Here is a 13,316-nt window from a genome sequence, read left to right on the forward strand (position 1 = left end):
TTAATTAAAAAAGATACTTAAGAGGTCATTTTGTTTAAGGCTTAGTTATCTCGGGATTTTATAAATTAATTTTATTGGTGAATTTTACGTGTCTTAATCTTGTGTTTAGTGAGGGGGACTACCCAACATATAGGTCATCCGTGAGTGATGAACACAGGAAAAGAAAGTCGTATAAGGATGAGGCGGACTATGCCATCTCTTTCTATTTGCTTCCAGAGGTGCTTAAGTGGTCATTATCCGGATGAAGGGATGGACTGGGGTAGGTAAAGGATTGTGAAAGTTTAATTTTATTTAAACAAACAAATTGACACGGAGGCCGTTCTGAGAATTCATATATTTTCTTTTTTCCCTATTCAGTAAGAAATTTTAAACTAAAAATAAAATTCTGTGTAATGAACAAGGTGTTAAGGTTAAATTTTACATAAAATTCTATAAACATAATATAAAACTTTGGGGGATTTCCAAACATGTATGGAATTTACTAAACTATCAAAAAAAAAAAAGGATAAAATGCATTTGAATACATTTTTATTGTTATTTTTCCTTGTTTTTGTTATGAAACGATGCTTTCACTGTTTATCGAACTCTGTGCTGCACCTTCAGATCCTGGATCCGATGCTGGTGCTGCAGCTGTACTAGAAGAAGTGCCTTTTGACTTGGACGATCGGGATCCGGGGATGGTACCGCTGGGGTCGGCTTCCTTGGACTTCTTCCGCCGTGATTTTTTGGGGATATCCGGCAGGTCTCTTGCCGGAGATTCTGAGCCAGCGGCTGAGTCTAGCGGGATCCTGCCGTGTTTGGAACCGTCAGCAGAGTCCTTCCTGTGGTGTCGCCGGGAACTCCTGGATTTCTTTGGAGAATCAGTCCCTCCGTTTTCCTTAGAAGAAGAATGACGCCTGGTTGACTTTGTTTGTTCTGGTTGATCTCCGGCGGCAGAAGAATCTGCATTTCTGGACCTTCGGTTTGAATCTGAAATGGCATTGCATTCATTTCTGGTATAATTTTTTAAAAATAGGAGCATACAATTAATGCACAGTACTTGTCCTTGATTTCTTGTTATGTTTACCTCTTTTATATTCTGAACCATCTGGCTTCGTTTATGTTGCCTCTGTTGTGAATTTAGAATACACATATAATGCATGCATTCTTTATCGGAAAAAACTTAGTAGGGATTTTCGTGTTTCAAATGAATTTTCATGCTATATGGTGAATTCACAATTCGCTGCTTTGATCTTCTTGGCTAAATATCTTAGTCCATTTCTTACATTAGAAAATGAATCATTCAGGTTTGAAAAGTGAGCAAGCAAACAAACCTTCAGAAACCCATTTAATTTCAGGATTATCTGCTGCTGGTGGAACCAAAGGTGCTGACTGAAATTGTCCAGGTCCATTGAAATCTTTCATCTATAGATATTACCATAATAACAAACATATAGCCATAATGAGGAAAAAAGAAAAGATCAATAAAAATCATCTAAGATAAAAAATAAATAATAATTTTTTACCCAGCTTGGATTATTATCTGTTGATGGTCCATCCCATCCTATATGTGCAACATGCTTTACGTCTGTGGGAAAACCAATCTGTATATCTTTTTCTTTCTCCTCATCTGCATCAACATACATATAATTAAACCTAAATGTATGTGTATGTATAGTTGCTTGACCCGGTTAATTCAATACGGAAGTATATCTATAGAAACTTGAACTTTCATTGAATTAGCCAACTAGAAAAATAAAACGTGATCCCTGTAACATAAATTAGTTTGGATTCCGCTCTATTCATTAAAATATTTTCATAATCAACCCTCCAAACCAAATCGTTTTCTTAAACTCCCACAAAAAAAATAAATGATCATTCCCTCACCAAATATTTGAGAAATGTAACGAAGGCCTTTGAGAAGGCCTTTCACCTTGGTGGCCATCTTCAACTTTCTTTTAGGTCTAGATTTGCAAACCTTTCTTCAGTAGAAAGGAAGAAGATAAATTAAACTCATAAATAAATGAGAATAGTTTTGGTATCAATCTTCCAACTTCGGACACAGAAACTCCAAAGACATAAAAATAGTTTCACCAAATGGACTCAAACCCTCAAAACTTTTAGGTTCGACTCCTCTCTAATTATCACAAAACAAAATGCTGTTAAAGCATTCCTTTCGTCCATTTAATGGCAATGAATTGCTGAACAATACTAACCAGACATATGTCATAAATTTAGGGATGGGAAATTAACTGTTGTTAATTATATTTAAGGAAACTCCTTCGCAAATAATTACATCTGCAAAGCTATTCCTATCCGCTTGTAATAATAAAGCACATAGCTAAAGTAAATAATTAATAAAATAACTTGAACGGAAATATTTTTCTTTGGGCATACAAATTGCTAGGACATCAAAAACTCTACTTAACTAACACGACCTAATATACTAATTATATAATATTCCTTGCTGAAGAATACATTCACTTAAAATTTAAATTCACAAGAGGTTATCATGAGCTATAATGAAATAAAATATTGAGTTACAATCATTAGTCTCCAGAATTACTTATTGACCTCAAACCCAGTCCCTTTCATTATAAGTTACAAACCAGTAGACGAAATAATTCATTGTCTAGTACAGCTACTCATCGTACAACAGGAAAAAGCAGGAAGTATTGTTGTTTCAAAAGTTTCTCACAGTGTCGATGGATCTGAAAAGAGTAGCAAAACTTCCTTTCAGCTTAAGATGCTTTCAGTTCATCCATTCCAACGCTGGCCTGCAATAGCAAACAACCTTTTAACTTCTGCCGTTAATATTCCTGGAATTGAAATGCAAGAAAACATGATCCTAGTGGTCCTTCAGCTATTCCTCTAGTTTCAACTAATCCTTCACCACTGAAATCTTACAAACAGCCAATTAACTTAAAAAAAGGTGTATTCGAGGTACCCAAAATACCAGTTTAATCAGTCATGCAGTAGAAGTGAAGACACATTTGACAAGCAGATCTCCAAAGAACATCTACAAATTCAAGGTGTTGGAAAGGGGACCTAGTAGTTCTTTTTTTCCTTTTGTTCTTTGGGTGGTGGTTGGGACAGAACAACTACAATAGTGTAACCCCAGAAGAAATCCAAACATCTATTTGATAGATATATTCTTTATGAGATATCTTACCAAGAACTTGTGGTTCTCTTCAAGAAGCGGTGAGAAAGTAGTACAGAATTTTTCAATGTCGCTATTTATATCACCAGTCCCACATATTACATCCATAAATTTCTTCCTGTCTGGAGCGAGCTTCATAGCCACCTGTGATTACAATCCACAGTGAAGGAGTTAAGAGAGAAAATTGGACTTCAGAAATAGCAATGCCAGATGTTTGGCTGGTTGGTCCTACCTTCAGTATAAATTTTAACATGGTAGCAAAGGCAACAAAATACACTGCAACTACCTCTCAATTAAAAAATACGAATATTGCTCAAGTTGACGACAAAAAGCATATAAAAAGATATTGAATAAGTAATACCACATGAATATGAGAGAAAAATGGGGGTGGGGATGGCAGAAAAATAACATGAAGTCTTATCCCCTATATATCAATGAACTGGAGATCAAACATTGTTTGTTTCTACAAGGTAATGGTAAAGAACCAAATTCAAACATTCTTGTCAGCAGCAGCATATCAAGTCACAGGACTTAGACTAACAGTCATGTTATAGGAGGCAAAAACGAAACTAAATGAACAGTTAACTGTCTGAGACATTATCTCAACAGAAGGAAATACTACACCAGTTAGGTAGATAATATGGGTCCTAGAAAACCAAAACAAGTCAACAAGGATTCTCTTATTGAAACATCAATAGTAGCGCACACGTTCCAGGACCAAAACTAGGAAGGATCTCTCATACTTTGCATGATGTAAGAATGGGGAAAGATGCAACTGTCCGGATAAATAACATTAAAAGCTAAATTTTCAGGGTATATGAAACAGTTACCGTAAAACTTGAACTCGCTAGCCATCCATGCCACTTTTTCAATGTCTTGCTGTAGGAATCAGAGCAAGCTTGTGACATAGCCCAGTCCTGATGCTCCAGTAAATTTCTAAACAGTGCCACCAGAAAATCCATCGCCCTAAAGACATAATGACAGAATTTTCAAATTATAGTTCAGTTGACCAGAATTCAAATGCATCATAGAGTAACATGCTTTTGGGAATTGCATGCTGCTGAGTGATTTGTATGAGTGAGATCGGGGCATGGGTTAAGACATCGCCTAGAAGATTAACGGTTACCACAAAAAAGATAAAGTAAGAAGAGATGGAGAATAATTTCCAACCTTGTCAACCAAAGAAGACCATTTGTGCAACTGGAAGAGCCTTTTGCTGTCTTTGCCTCAACCTCTTCTTGCACCATACTGTACAAATTTGTATATTTTGTTGGGTTCGACAAGTACTTGTTTTCTAACCTCTGCAGCATCAATATTTATAATAGATTTAGCAAGGAAGCATCCACAAAATTTTGAAAATCGAAAGATCAGACCGTGTTTGCTAGCTGTATGCAGCAACATAAATCAAAAGAAAACATCTGCATGGTGGTTCAAGGAACGAAGTGCCTAAGAATATCTAGCTCCATAACATAGAAAATACTCAACCAGGGTCAGAATAATTCTGTTGCCTGGCTGAATAAACTCAATTTTCTCAATATAATTACTCTATAAACTGTGATAAAGCCCATTTATTTAGATATTCTAGATTACTGGAAACAATTGCTTAACAGGGCTTTTGTGCTCATTCAGGAAAGGTAATTGGTAGAGAAGGCCAGAAGAGAATATTATCCTGTACCCACGAAATTAAATAAATGATGAATTAATTAATGGGAGAGAATGAAATGATAAATCAAATAATTAATGAGGACAAATGAGAGGAAGAAAAGGGACTTTAATAGAACAAATGTTGTGTAATTCCAAAATTTAAAGCATTATTACTGAGTGATAGAAGGTAGAATTTAAGCAATAGAAAATTAAGCAAGCAAAAACCTGAAAAAATTCAGAAAAAAGGCAAAAATGGAAGATTGACCATTATATTTCCACCAATGTCAGACTTGACCAGTGCCATGGCAGCTCCAAACTTTTCTAGATTGGGAAAAAACAAAAAGATAATCAGTTTAAAGTTAACGTGGATCCAGCTTGCTCTTGAGATGTCCAACTTTCTAAAGAGGTAAGGAACATTCCCTTAGAAGCTTTATGCAACATAAGTGAAAATAATTTGACAAATTACTAGAGTACATCCGTATGTAAGAAAGAGCCCTTTGCATAAATTTCTATTTGCAAGACTAAATAGCAACTTTTGTTGCTAGGACTCTATAAAAAATGTTGCCGCCCATGTTGGATTCTTTCAAAATACACTACTTTTGGAGTACACTCACATTTTAGAGTAAAAATGAAGTTTCAAGGCACGTGTTTGCTTCAAAATTCTGGAAAAAAACTTGTTGGCATTTTCAACCATACACCAAAAAAATGAATGTTCTGTTTTCGTAAAAGTTATTCTTTAAAATTCACATTTTTTGGCAAAAACTGAAAATCTAATCTATATTGAAACCAAACACACAGAATTTAACAATTCAGCCTCTTCTCTAAACTTCACTTCGAAAATAAAATTATTATGAATGTGTTTTAAATTAGTTTCTTTTAAAATGATGTAAGTATTAGATTATTTTTTGTCTTTTAAGTGGTATCTACCCAAGAGGATTGCTACCCACAGGACAAACTACGATATTTTTGGAGATTCCGAGCTACATAGGTTTTAAAGGTCAATATTAATCAATTTCATAACTCAATTTGATTAGGAAAATTAAGATCAACCAGCTAAAAAGAGAATAGCTAGAGTGTCTGCACCTTGAGACAGCAACTACTAAGAAGCTTAAGAGAAATTCTTGATAGAAATAAAATAACAGAATAATTTTATTGAAAAAAGTTTTTAACCACTCAAAAAGTAGTCAAAGCAAGGAGGAGACCTAGTTATAGATCCCAAACTAAAACACAAGATATAGTACCTATAATAGGTAAGATGTGTTTGCAGACATCTAAGAAAGGTGTGGTAAGCATTACTCCTTCCTCAGACTTGACATGCTTGATTCCTTCTAAAGCAGGGGCAAAGACAGTGCCTTCCATTCTTGTGCTTTACTGCAGTGCATAGCATAATAAAATTAAAATCATTTCGGAAGTACATTTAAATGACAATGAAAACCTTAATTCACTAACTTAACTCTAGTAGAAAGCTTTGCAAATAATGAAGCTCAAAGACAGAGAGACATAAAATTTGTCTTATTGGTGAAAGTAAAGATGCTTAATATCAACATATAGTCAAAAGTATCTGCAGAAGTTATTACAAACTACACACTTAGGTGTCAAGCCAACCAATCGGGAAAATGACCAATATGTTAAGGTATCTGGATTTCATATGATAAAGGCAACACTGAATTCAATGAATTGCCGTAAAGAACAACCACAATGTACAAAGAATCAAATGCTGATGATCAACTTTTTACTCAAAGTGCTAATGTATATTTTCTAAATATATTCAACGATAGATATAGAGGCCAAGGTGAAAATAGTTGATGCACATATTTATTAACAAATCAAACAAAAAAGGGCTAAGATCAGGTAGATCCCTATCATCAATTTGATTATCTATTATACTTAGCTACTATATGTTGTTGGTCAAATGCAATTGAACTTCAGCATCAGTCTATTCTTAACAGATTTAAACAAAGATATCTGACTATTCAATCCACCGTCAGACAATCATAAACTTCAAATGTACTTCGAACAAAGAATCAGATCGCTAGTTTGCTTACTATTAATAGCTTATAGAGGCGGATCCAACATCAAAAAAGCAGTGAACACAAACAAGTATGAGCCAGTAAATCTCTACACATGCATCCAATTCTTATATGCTGGATCGACCTATCTACACGCAATCAAAGTAAATTTCTAAGCAAACTATCGTCCAATTCAAGGAAAACAGTTTCTTCAGTAAAATAATCAAACTAGATCTTCAAAAAAAATTGAATGATACAGGTAAATCGAAGGAATTGAAGTATAAGATCGCGTATAATCGAGAACTGATATTTGATACTTACAAAAAGATATACCTTATCAATGTGCGCTCTCTAGATTTTTGAGCTTCCGACGAACGCTACTGCCAAGTGTGAGGAACAAATGAAGAAGCTTTTGATATTTATATACAGGCTAAGGACTGTGATCGATTCGGCGGTTACTAAACGCAACCCACGGTATCGTTTTGCCAAGTTTGGACTATGAAGTTACGAGAGTCCATTTATTTATTTTTTGAATTTTAATTAATATATCAAAACTTCTAGATTTTTAAAATAATTACATACTTGCATATACCGTAAATTATAATTTAAGTTTTTTTACGGATAATAGATCGAAAGAGTTAAACAATTTGTGAAAAGAAATTTAGGTGATTCATATAATTTAATTTAAAATTTAAATATCTATCTTAAATAAATTATTTTACAAATTAAATAGTAAAAATGAAGAAATTGGAACCAATAAAGAGGGTAGATAAGACAAGGAGAAAAGGGGAACAAAACAAAAACAACTATGAAAAAAAAATTCAAGATCAAAGCTTCTGTCAATTTTTTCTCTTTAAAAGTTTGGACTTTCAAAAAAAATATCAAGAAAATGAAATGGTTATCTACATAAAACTATTTTATAAGGTGTGATATAAACTTTCGAATAATTGGTAGTTGATTTAAATTAATGTTAGACCTAAAGAATATATGTCCATACATTATACACACAATTTGGTAATATATAAAAATTTATGAATAATTTATAAAAGTTTATATGATCGTGATCATATATGATAGAAATAATGTGTCCATTATTAAAAAACTTGTAGTGCTATATTGGGACTCGAAAATAATTTATACCAAGAACTTGATGGTCGTGACAATGTTTTAAAAGGCGGGGGCATGAGGCGAAACGTTTGATATAATGGAGCGGGGCGTAAATCTCATAAATTTACAGGACGTAATCATATATTCAATTTTATTAATAATAGATTAAGCAAAAGTAAACCTTCAATGATTTTACAAATATTTTTTAATAAATAAGCTATAATATATATAAATTATATTATGATTTTTATTTGAGACAAGTACTTATAACTAAAAATGAAGCAAAAAGTTAATTAAACCAATAATAAAAAAAATATGATTTAAATAAAAAAAGTTTTTAAAAAGAGTTAAAAACGTCCGGCCTAGTTTTTACACCCAGGACTTATGTTATTACGCTCAAGTCTTACACCTCAAATTTTAAAACTTACGTCTTATGAATCTACGTCTTTAATTTACGCTCCAAAGCGTTTTTGACACGCCTCTCTGGGACTTGTCACAAAGAACGTTTTTGAAAACATTGATTGTGACAAAATGGAGGAAATTATATCTTTGTGCATCCACCCTAAAATTATTGTATATTGTTAAAATTTGTGAACGATAAAAATTTCAATATAATTTTATACTAGATTCTTGATGATCTGTTATGACTTGCGGTAAAATTTATCTAGTCATCTAAATTTCAGACAATTCATTAAGACTTTGTGCTAAGTATTGATAAACAAGGTCCAAGTTATGATGCATAATTATATTTTTGTTCAACTTTTTTTTTTTAAATCAGGTTAATATCTAAATTGTAATTATCATTTTGTTGTTGATATTGTTTTCTATATTAATTTGTTTATAATATATTTTACTTGAGTCGACAGTTTATTCAAAATAAAATTTCTACTTTTTTAAGTCTGAAATAATCTGTATACACGCTATTTTTCCTAAACTCGTCATATGAGATGCATTAGATATCGTATTTTCACATCTTGTTGGGTAAGGTCATAATTTAAAGGGAAAATTTCATATATGGCAAACTTATTAGATTAAATAACATTATATGTGTATAGTTTACCTAATTACATAATATGGGTATAGTTAAGTTATTAAAGGTGTCTTTAATTTTGTATATAATTTTTTTTTTATTATTTATACAATTCTATTTTAAAAAGTTGTTTGTAACTGAAGCATTAAATATGGTAACAATAAATCAAGATAATGCCACAATTTTAGGGAAACGTCCCTATTTTCAAGCCATACGTTCAAATTCAAAAAAAAAATCTGTTTATAATAAGTCATGTACAAATTAATTTCTGTATATACATACCTACCTATATATACAAAAAAAAAAAAAAAAAAAAGTCATTCACAGATTATTTTCTGTTTATATATGAACTTACCTTTTTTGTATATAGTATATACCAGCACGTATTCAATGTCTTTTATTGTATATGCACATCCAATTAGATTGCAATAAATATACATATACAATCTTATTGAATAAATATATACATGTACAAAAATGCATTTTACGAATTTGTATAACAAGAGATATATGTTATTCAGGTTTTTAATTGTATACTTATTCAATGTTTTTATTAATTGTATATGCATATTCAATACATTATATTCGATAATTTATATATAACTACTACAATATACAAAATTATAATCACATATGATATTTTCCCATCTATATACAATCCCTACTACCAGCTATTAAAACAGACATGTACATATCAATTTTTGTATATGTATGTAAACTTAATATATACTAACTTCAAAAATTTGTATATAACTAATAGAATATACAAATTCTAATCATATATTCAAATTTTCGATCTGTATAACTAAGTCCAATTACTATTTTGTATATATATACAAAAACCAAAAATAACATAAACATGCAATATACTATATACAATTACTCACATGGAATATACTATGTACAATACTTAACTTAATGGTTTTTGTATATTGACAACTAATTAACAAAAAAAATTCCATGGTTTGTTTTTGTATAAGTTGTTTTGATTTTCCCAAAGACCCTACATTAACCCCAAATTTTTGAGTTAGCCCCATTGAAAAAGATGGTAAAATGTCAACAACATTGACATGCAAAGGACTACCTCTGGTAATCCTCAAAGATGTAGACAATTCGTTCATTGTTTGACGAATTTTAGATCTATCAAGAACAAAAAAACGATTATTTCATCAAAATATATGAAGAAAAAAAAACAGAACACATATACAATTTTTAGATAAGTTAGAAAAAAAGGTAAACAACTAAAATTAAGGATAACTTACGAAATTGACTTCAACTTAGGGAGGGGACTTCAACTTCAGGAGGGATTACTGAAATTTTGGACAAAAATTCGAAATTCAAATCTGATATTGGAGTATTAAATGTAGGAGAAGACGTTAGAATGAGGAAAGGAGAGAGAAAATTAATTGTGAATAGGAGAGAGAAAATTAGATTGTATATAATTAGATACAAAATTAAAAAATAAGGTTTTTATACAATTGGTTACATAATAGGTTGTGGGCCCCCATTAATTATAGCAAAATAAAATAAACTATAATTATATAATGTAAATAAATTAAACTATACCCCTAATATATAATTAGTTATGAATGTTTGCCATTTCATATAATTTTCCCTAATTTAAATAGCTGTGCAGAATGATTTATATCTGTATCCCAGTCCCAAACCATATCAATTCGTAGTGGGCCTAAGCCCATATAAATTTAAAGCAGCGAGTCCAGATCCAGACAGAATAACCTAACACTATATCATCTCCTCGAAAACCCTAGTACTCACTTGACAATCCACACCAGTAGCCTCACTCTTCGCGCCTGATAGCATCACCATCAGATCGCCGAAAATGGTAAGCTTTAACGCAGTTTACGCATTTCCGAGCACTGAGATTTAATGTTGAGATTTGAAGAAATGTGTTGGATTGTTTTCTGCAGCCGTTCAAGAGGTTTGTAGAGATCGGAAGAGTTGCCCTCGTCAACTACGGGAAGGATTACGGGAAACTTGTTGTCATCGTCGATGTCATTGACCAAAATAGGGTACTTTTTCTTCGCTTTTTTTGCTTTCCTGAGCTGCTTTTATACTTTACGTATCAATTTGTTTGTAACTGAGCAACTCCGATAATAGGGCGTTTCAAACGCTCGGCATTATTCCCTGGATAGTATTAGTTTACCGCTTCTTATACACCTCATCCATGCTATCTATGTTTGGATTTATGAATGCTGTGGTTTGGTTTCATTGTCAGTCTATTATTTTCTGATTAAACGAACTTATATGTTGAGTGCCGTGTTGCTTGTGGAACTGCTTAGCCATGTCTTTTGGCAAGAAAGGACGTGTATATAATATGCATCATTTTTCTTAGTTCATGAATGAAAAGTTCAAGGCCTATGATGGATTATGATAACATGCCTACATTGTCTGATCATACAAGTTTGATTGAGCAATATGAACTGAGGCCTTGTTTTAATGATTGACGAATAATAGTTTTCATAATGGTCAAATTTTAAATTAAGCAGCTATGAAAATCATTTGCAATTATTAAGTACTTGCTTGATTGGAAATCTGTTTTTAAAACCATCCCCATTTTCAATGGACTATAATCTTCTATGGTGTGTAGTATAGTACACAAATTATCTCTGTAAAGCCTGGTGAGTTATTTAGTCTGTCTCTATTTGTCCTAGCATCCTCAAATGTGTTGGTACAGAAACCTTTGCAAAATAGACTACATTATAGCTTGAAAGGATACATTACGTTCCCCTAGGATCTGTTGCACATTCTGTCAAGACCTTTACCAATCTGTAATACAGAAGGCAATAAATTAGAGTCTCTGGTGCGCTTTGTCAATAGCGTATTCAGCGCTGTACGTTGCCAAGAATGAAATGGGGCAGAGATTCTAGCACAAGGACTATCTTGAAATTGTCCTTGTGCATTCCGACGCCTCTTCATTGTTTGATAACTTCTTCGAACTTGGGTCATACAAGAAGTACCTAATATCTTTTTTCTAACATATCAAACAACATAATGTCTTGTATAATATTTTGACAAGATCTTTCACGGGTTGAGCAAATAAATAGGCCAGTTGGCGGGATCATGCTTTCATGGGCTAATATTGCCTTTCCTACTTGATAATTTCCTAGTTCAGTTCAGTTTAAGCTAGATAATGGCTAGTTGTTAATTGACTGTTAAATTACTTGTACAAGATGGAGAAATTATAAACTGCTTTAATGAAATACATATCCATCTCGATAATTGACAGGCTCTTGTTGATGCCCCAGACATGGTGAGGAGCCAGATGAACTTTAAGAGACTTTCGCTCACAGATATCAAAATTGACATTAGTAGAATCCCGAAGAAGAAGACCCTCATTGCTGCTATGGAGGCTGCTGGTGAGTATAGTGCTTTGAATTTTTTCCTTTCCTTCTAGAAGATATAGATTACTAATTACTTTAGCAGCTCCCTATGCATTCTACTTTGGTTGAAAGTTTTATGTAGTTTGATCACTCTTTTGATTTGTGCTCCCAGATGTGAAGAACAAATGGGAGAGCAGTTCGTGGGGAAGAAAGTTGATAGTTCAGAAGAGGAGGGCCTCACTTAATGATTTTGACAGGTTCAAGCTTATGTTGGCAAAGATAAAGGTGTGATTTATGTTTTATATTAAAGTTAACTTCATTTTTTGCTGGACTGCTTCAATCTACCCTTGCGCTTCAACTTTATTATGGACCAATTTTTCCTTCCAAACTAAACTTCACAAGTGTTGGGTCCTGAAAATGTAGTTTGTTTGGATCCAGTCAAACATTGTGATTTCTGTGGTATCTGTCTTCTGTCACAAGCTGATACAATTATATTGATTTTGCAGAGGGCTGGAGTCGTGAGACAGGAGCTTGCTAAGCTCAAGAAGGAAGTCGCTTGAGAACTTTTTGATTAGTCAAATTGGAATATTAGATTTTCAAAAGTTGTACTTGTTTAGAGCTTTGAGATTTTGTTGCATTAAGGGAAGAAAAAACATATTTTTGTTTTTACTTCCAACGTCTTTTAATAGTTTTTCTGATCTATGATGATGAATGGTCTCTTTCAAGAATTATCTGCTGTCATTTATATTGTAATGGCTTAATATCTTTTGGTTGTGTGCAATGACTCCCTCTGTTGAAAGTTGGCAAAGGTTGAAGTAGTGGTTTCTAGTTGGGGAAATCAAATCTTTCCTGAGTTTTGAAGGCTGCTAAGGATGTTCTTCCTCCTCCCAAAGTGGTTTCAGTTGAGTTGAATTTTTCGGTTATAAACATGTAGGGCTACCTCAATATCATTTCTGCTGGTTTGGTACTATTAGTATAGATCATTTTAAGCACTTAGGTCTCTACTCAGTAGAAGAGAAATGATGTGACAAGTGTATGAAGTAAAA

The 13,316-nt window shown here is 32.7% G+C and overlaps 3 protein-coding genes and 1 non-coding gene across 7 annotated transcripts; 2 read left to right on the forward strand and 2 right to left on the reverse strand.

Moving 5' to 3' along the window:
• Positions 1–404: 404 nt before the first annotated feature.
• Positions 405–2,143, reverse strand: LOC101263719 (CRIB domain-containing protein RIC6). Its single transcript, XM_004242322.5, has 4 exons — positions 1,867–2,143; positions 1,506–1,609; positions 1,314–1,404; positions 405–969 (listed from the first exon to the last, which is right to left on the reverse strand). The coding sequence occupies exons 1-4, from the start codon at positions 1,922–1,924 to the stop codon at positions 554–556; spliced, it is 669 nt and encodes a 222-aa protein (XP_004242370.1). The 5' UTR covers positions 1,925–2,143; the 3' UTR covers positions 405–553.
• Positions 2,144–2,439: 296 nt separating this feature from the next.
• Positions 2,440–7,308, reverse strand: LOC101263423 (glycolipid transfer protein 1). Of its 4 annotated transcripts, none has more exons than XM_019214452.3 (8): positions 7,126–7,263; positions 6,829–6,941; positions 6,025–6,154; positions 5,049–5,104; positions 4,310–4,440; positions 3,970–4,105; positions 3,152–3,283; positions 2,440–2,756 (listed from the first exon to the last, which is right to left on the reverse strand). In XM_019214452.3, exons 3-8 carry the CDS (start codon positions 6,140–6,142, stop codon positions 2,721–2,723), a joined length of 609 nt encoding a protein of 202 aa, XP_019069997.1. In that variant the 5' UTR covers positions 6,143–6,154; positions 6,829–6,941; positions 7,126–7,263; the 3' UTR covers positions 2,440–2,720. The 4 variants fall into 4 exon arrangements, with proteins under 4 accessions (XP_019069997.1, XP_069154975.1, XP_004242369.1 ...); XM_069298874.1 differs by having other exon boundaries at positions 7,114–7,183; XM_004242321.5 differs by lacking the exon at positions 6,829–6,941 and having other exon boundaries at positions 7,126–7,308.
• Positions 7,309–10,581: 3,273 nt separating this feature from the next.
• LOC101262929 (large ribosomal subunit protein eL14z) lies at positions 10,582–12,998 on the forward strand. Its single transcript, XM_004242319.5, has 5 exons — positions 10,582–10,772; positions 10,858–10,959; positions 12,177–12,306; positions 12,443–12,555; positions 12,777–12,998. Exons 1-5 carry the CDS (start codon positions 10,770–10,772, stop codon positions 12,828–12,830), a joined length of 402 nt encoding a protein of 133 aa, XP_004242367.1. The 5' UTR covers positions 10,582–10,769; the 3' UTR covers positions 12,831–12,998.
• On the forward strand, positions 11,300–11,381 carry LOC112941776 (small nucleolar RNA SNORD34). Its single transcript, XR_003247345.1, has one exon. It is a non-coding gene; the product is annotated as a small nucleolar RNA SNORD34 (small nucleolar RNA).
• Positions 12,999–13,316: the final 318 nt, after the last annotated feature.

This window comes from Solanum lycopersicum, chromosome 6 (assembly GCF_036512215.1).
Source record: "Solanum lycopersicum chromosome 6, SLM_r2.1".
Lineage (NCBI taxonomy): Eukaryota > Viridiplantae > Streptophyta > Magnoliopsida > Solanales > Solanaceae > Solanum > Solanum lycopersicum.

Coding starts and splice junctions, on each gene's coding strand:
- LOC101262929 (XM_004242319.5), top strand. Junction 10,960..12,176: donor ATGTCATTGACCAAAATAGG/GTACTTTTTCTT, acceptor GATAATTGACAG/GCTCTTGTTGATGCCCCAGA. Junction 12,556..12,776: donor TTATGTTGGCAAAGATAAAG/GTGTGATTTATG, acceptor TTGATTTTGCAG/AGGGCTGGAGTCGTGAGACA.
- LOC101263719 (XM_004242322.5), bottom strand. CDS start 1,924: ATGGCCACCAAGGTGAAAGGCCTTCTCAAAGGCCTTCGTTACATTTCT. Junction 1,405..1,505: donor CAGATAATAATCCAAGCTGG/GTAAAAAATTAT, acceptor TAATATCTATAG/ATGAAAGATTTCAATGGACC. Junction 970..1,313: donor AATTAAATGGGTTTCTGAAG/GTTTGTTTGCTT, acceptor ATGCCATTTCAG/ATTCAAACCGAAGGTCCAGA.
- LOC101263423 (XM_004242321.5), bottom strand. CDS start 6,142: ATGGAAGGCACTGTCTTTGCCCCTGCTTTAGAAGGAATCAAGCATGTC. Junction 5,105..6,024: donor ACACATCTTACCTATTATAG/GTACTATATCTT, acceptor TTCCCAATCTAG/AAAAGTTTGGAGCTGCCATG. Junction 2,757..3,151: donor AAGAGAACCACAAGTTCTTG/GTAAGATATCTC, acceptor TTGCTATTGCAG/GCCAGCGTTGGAATGGATGA.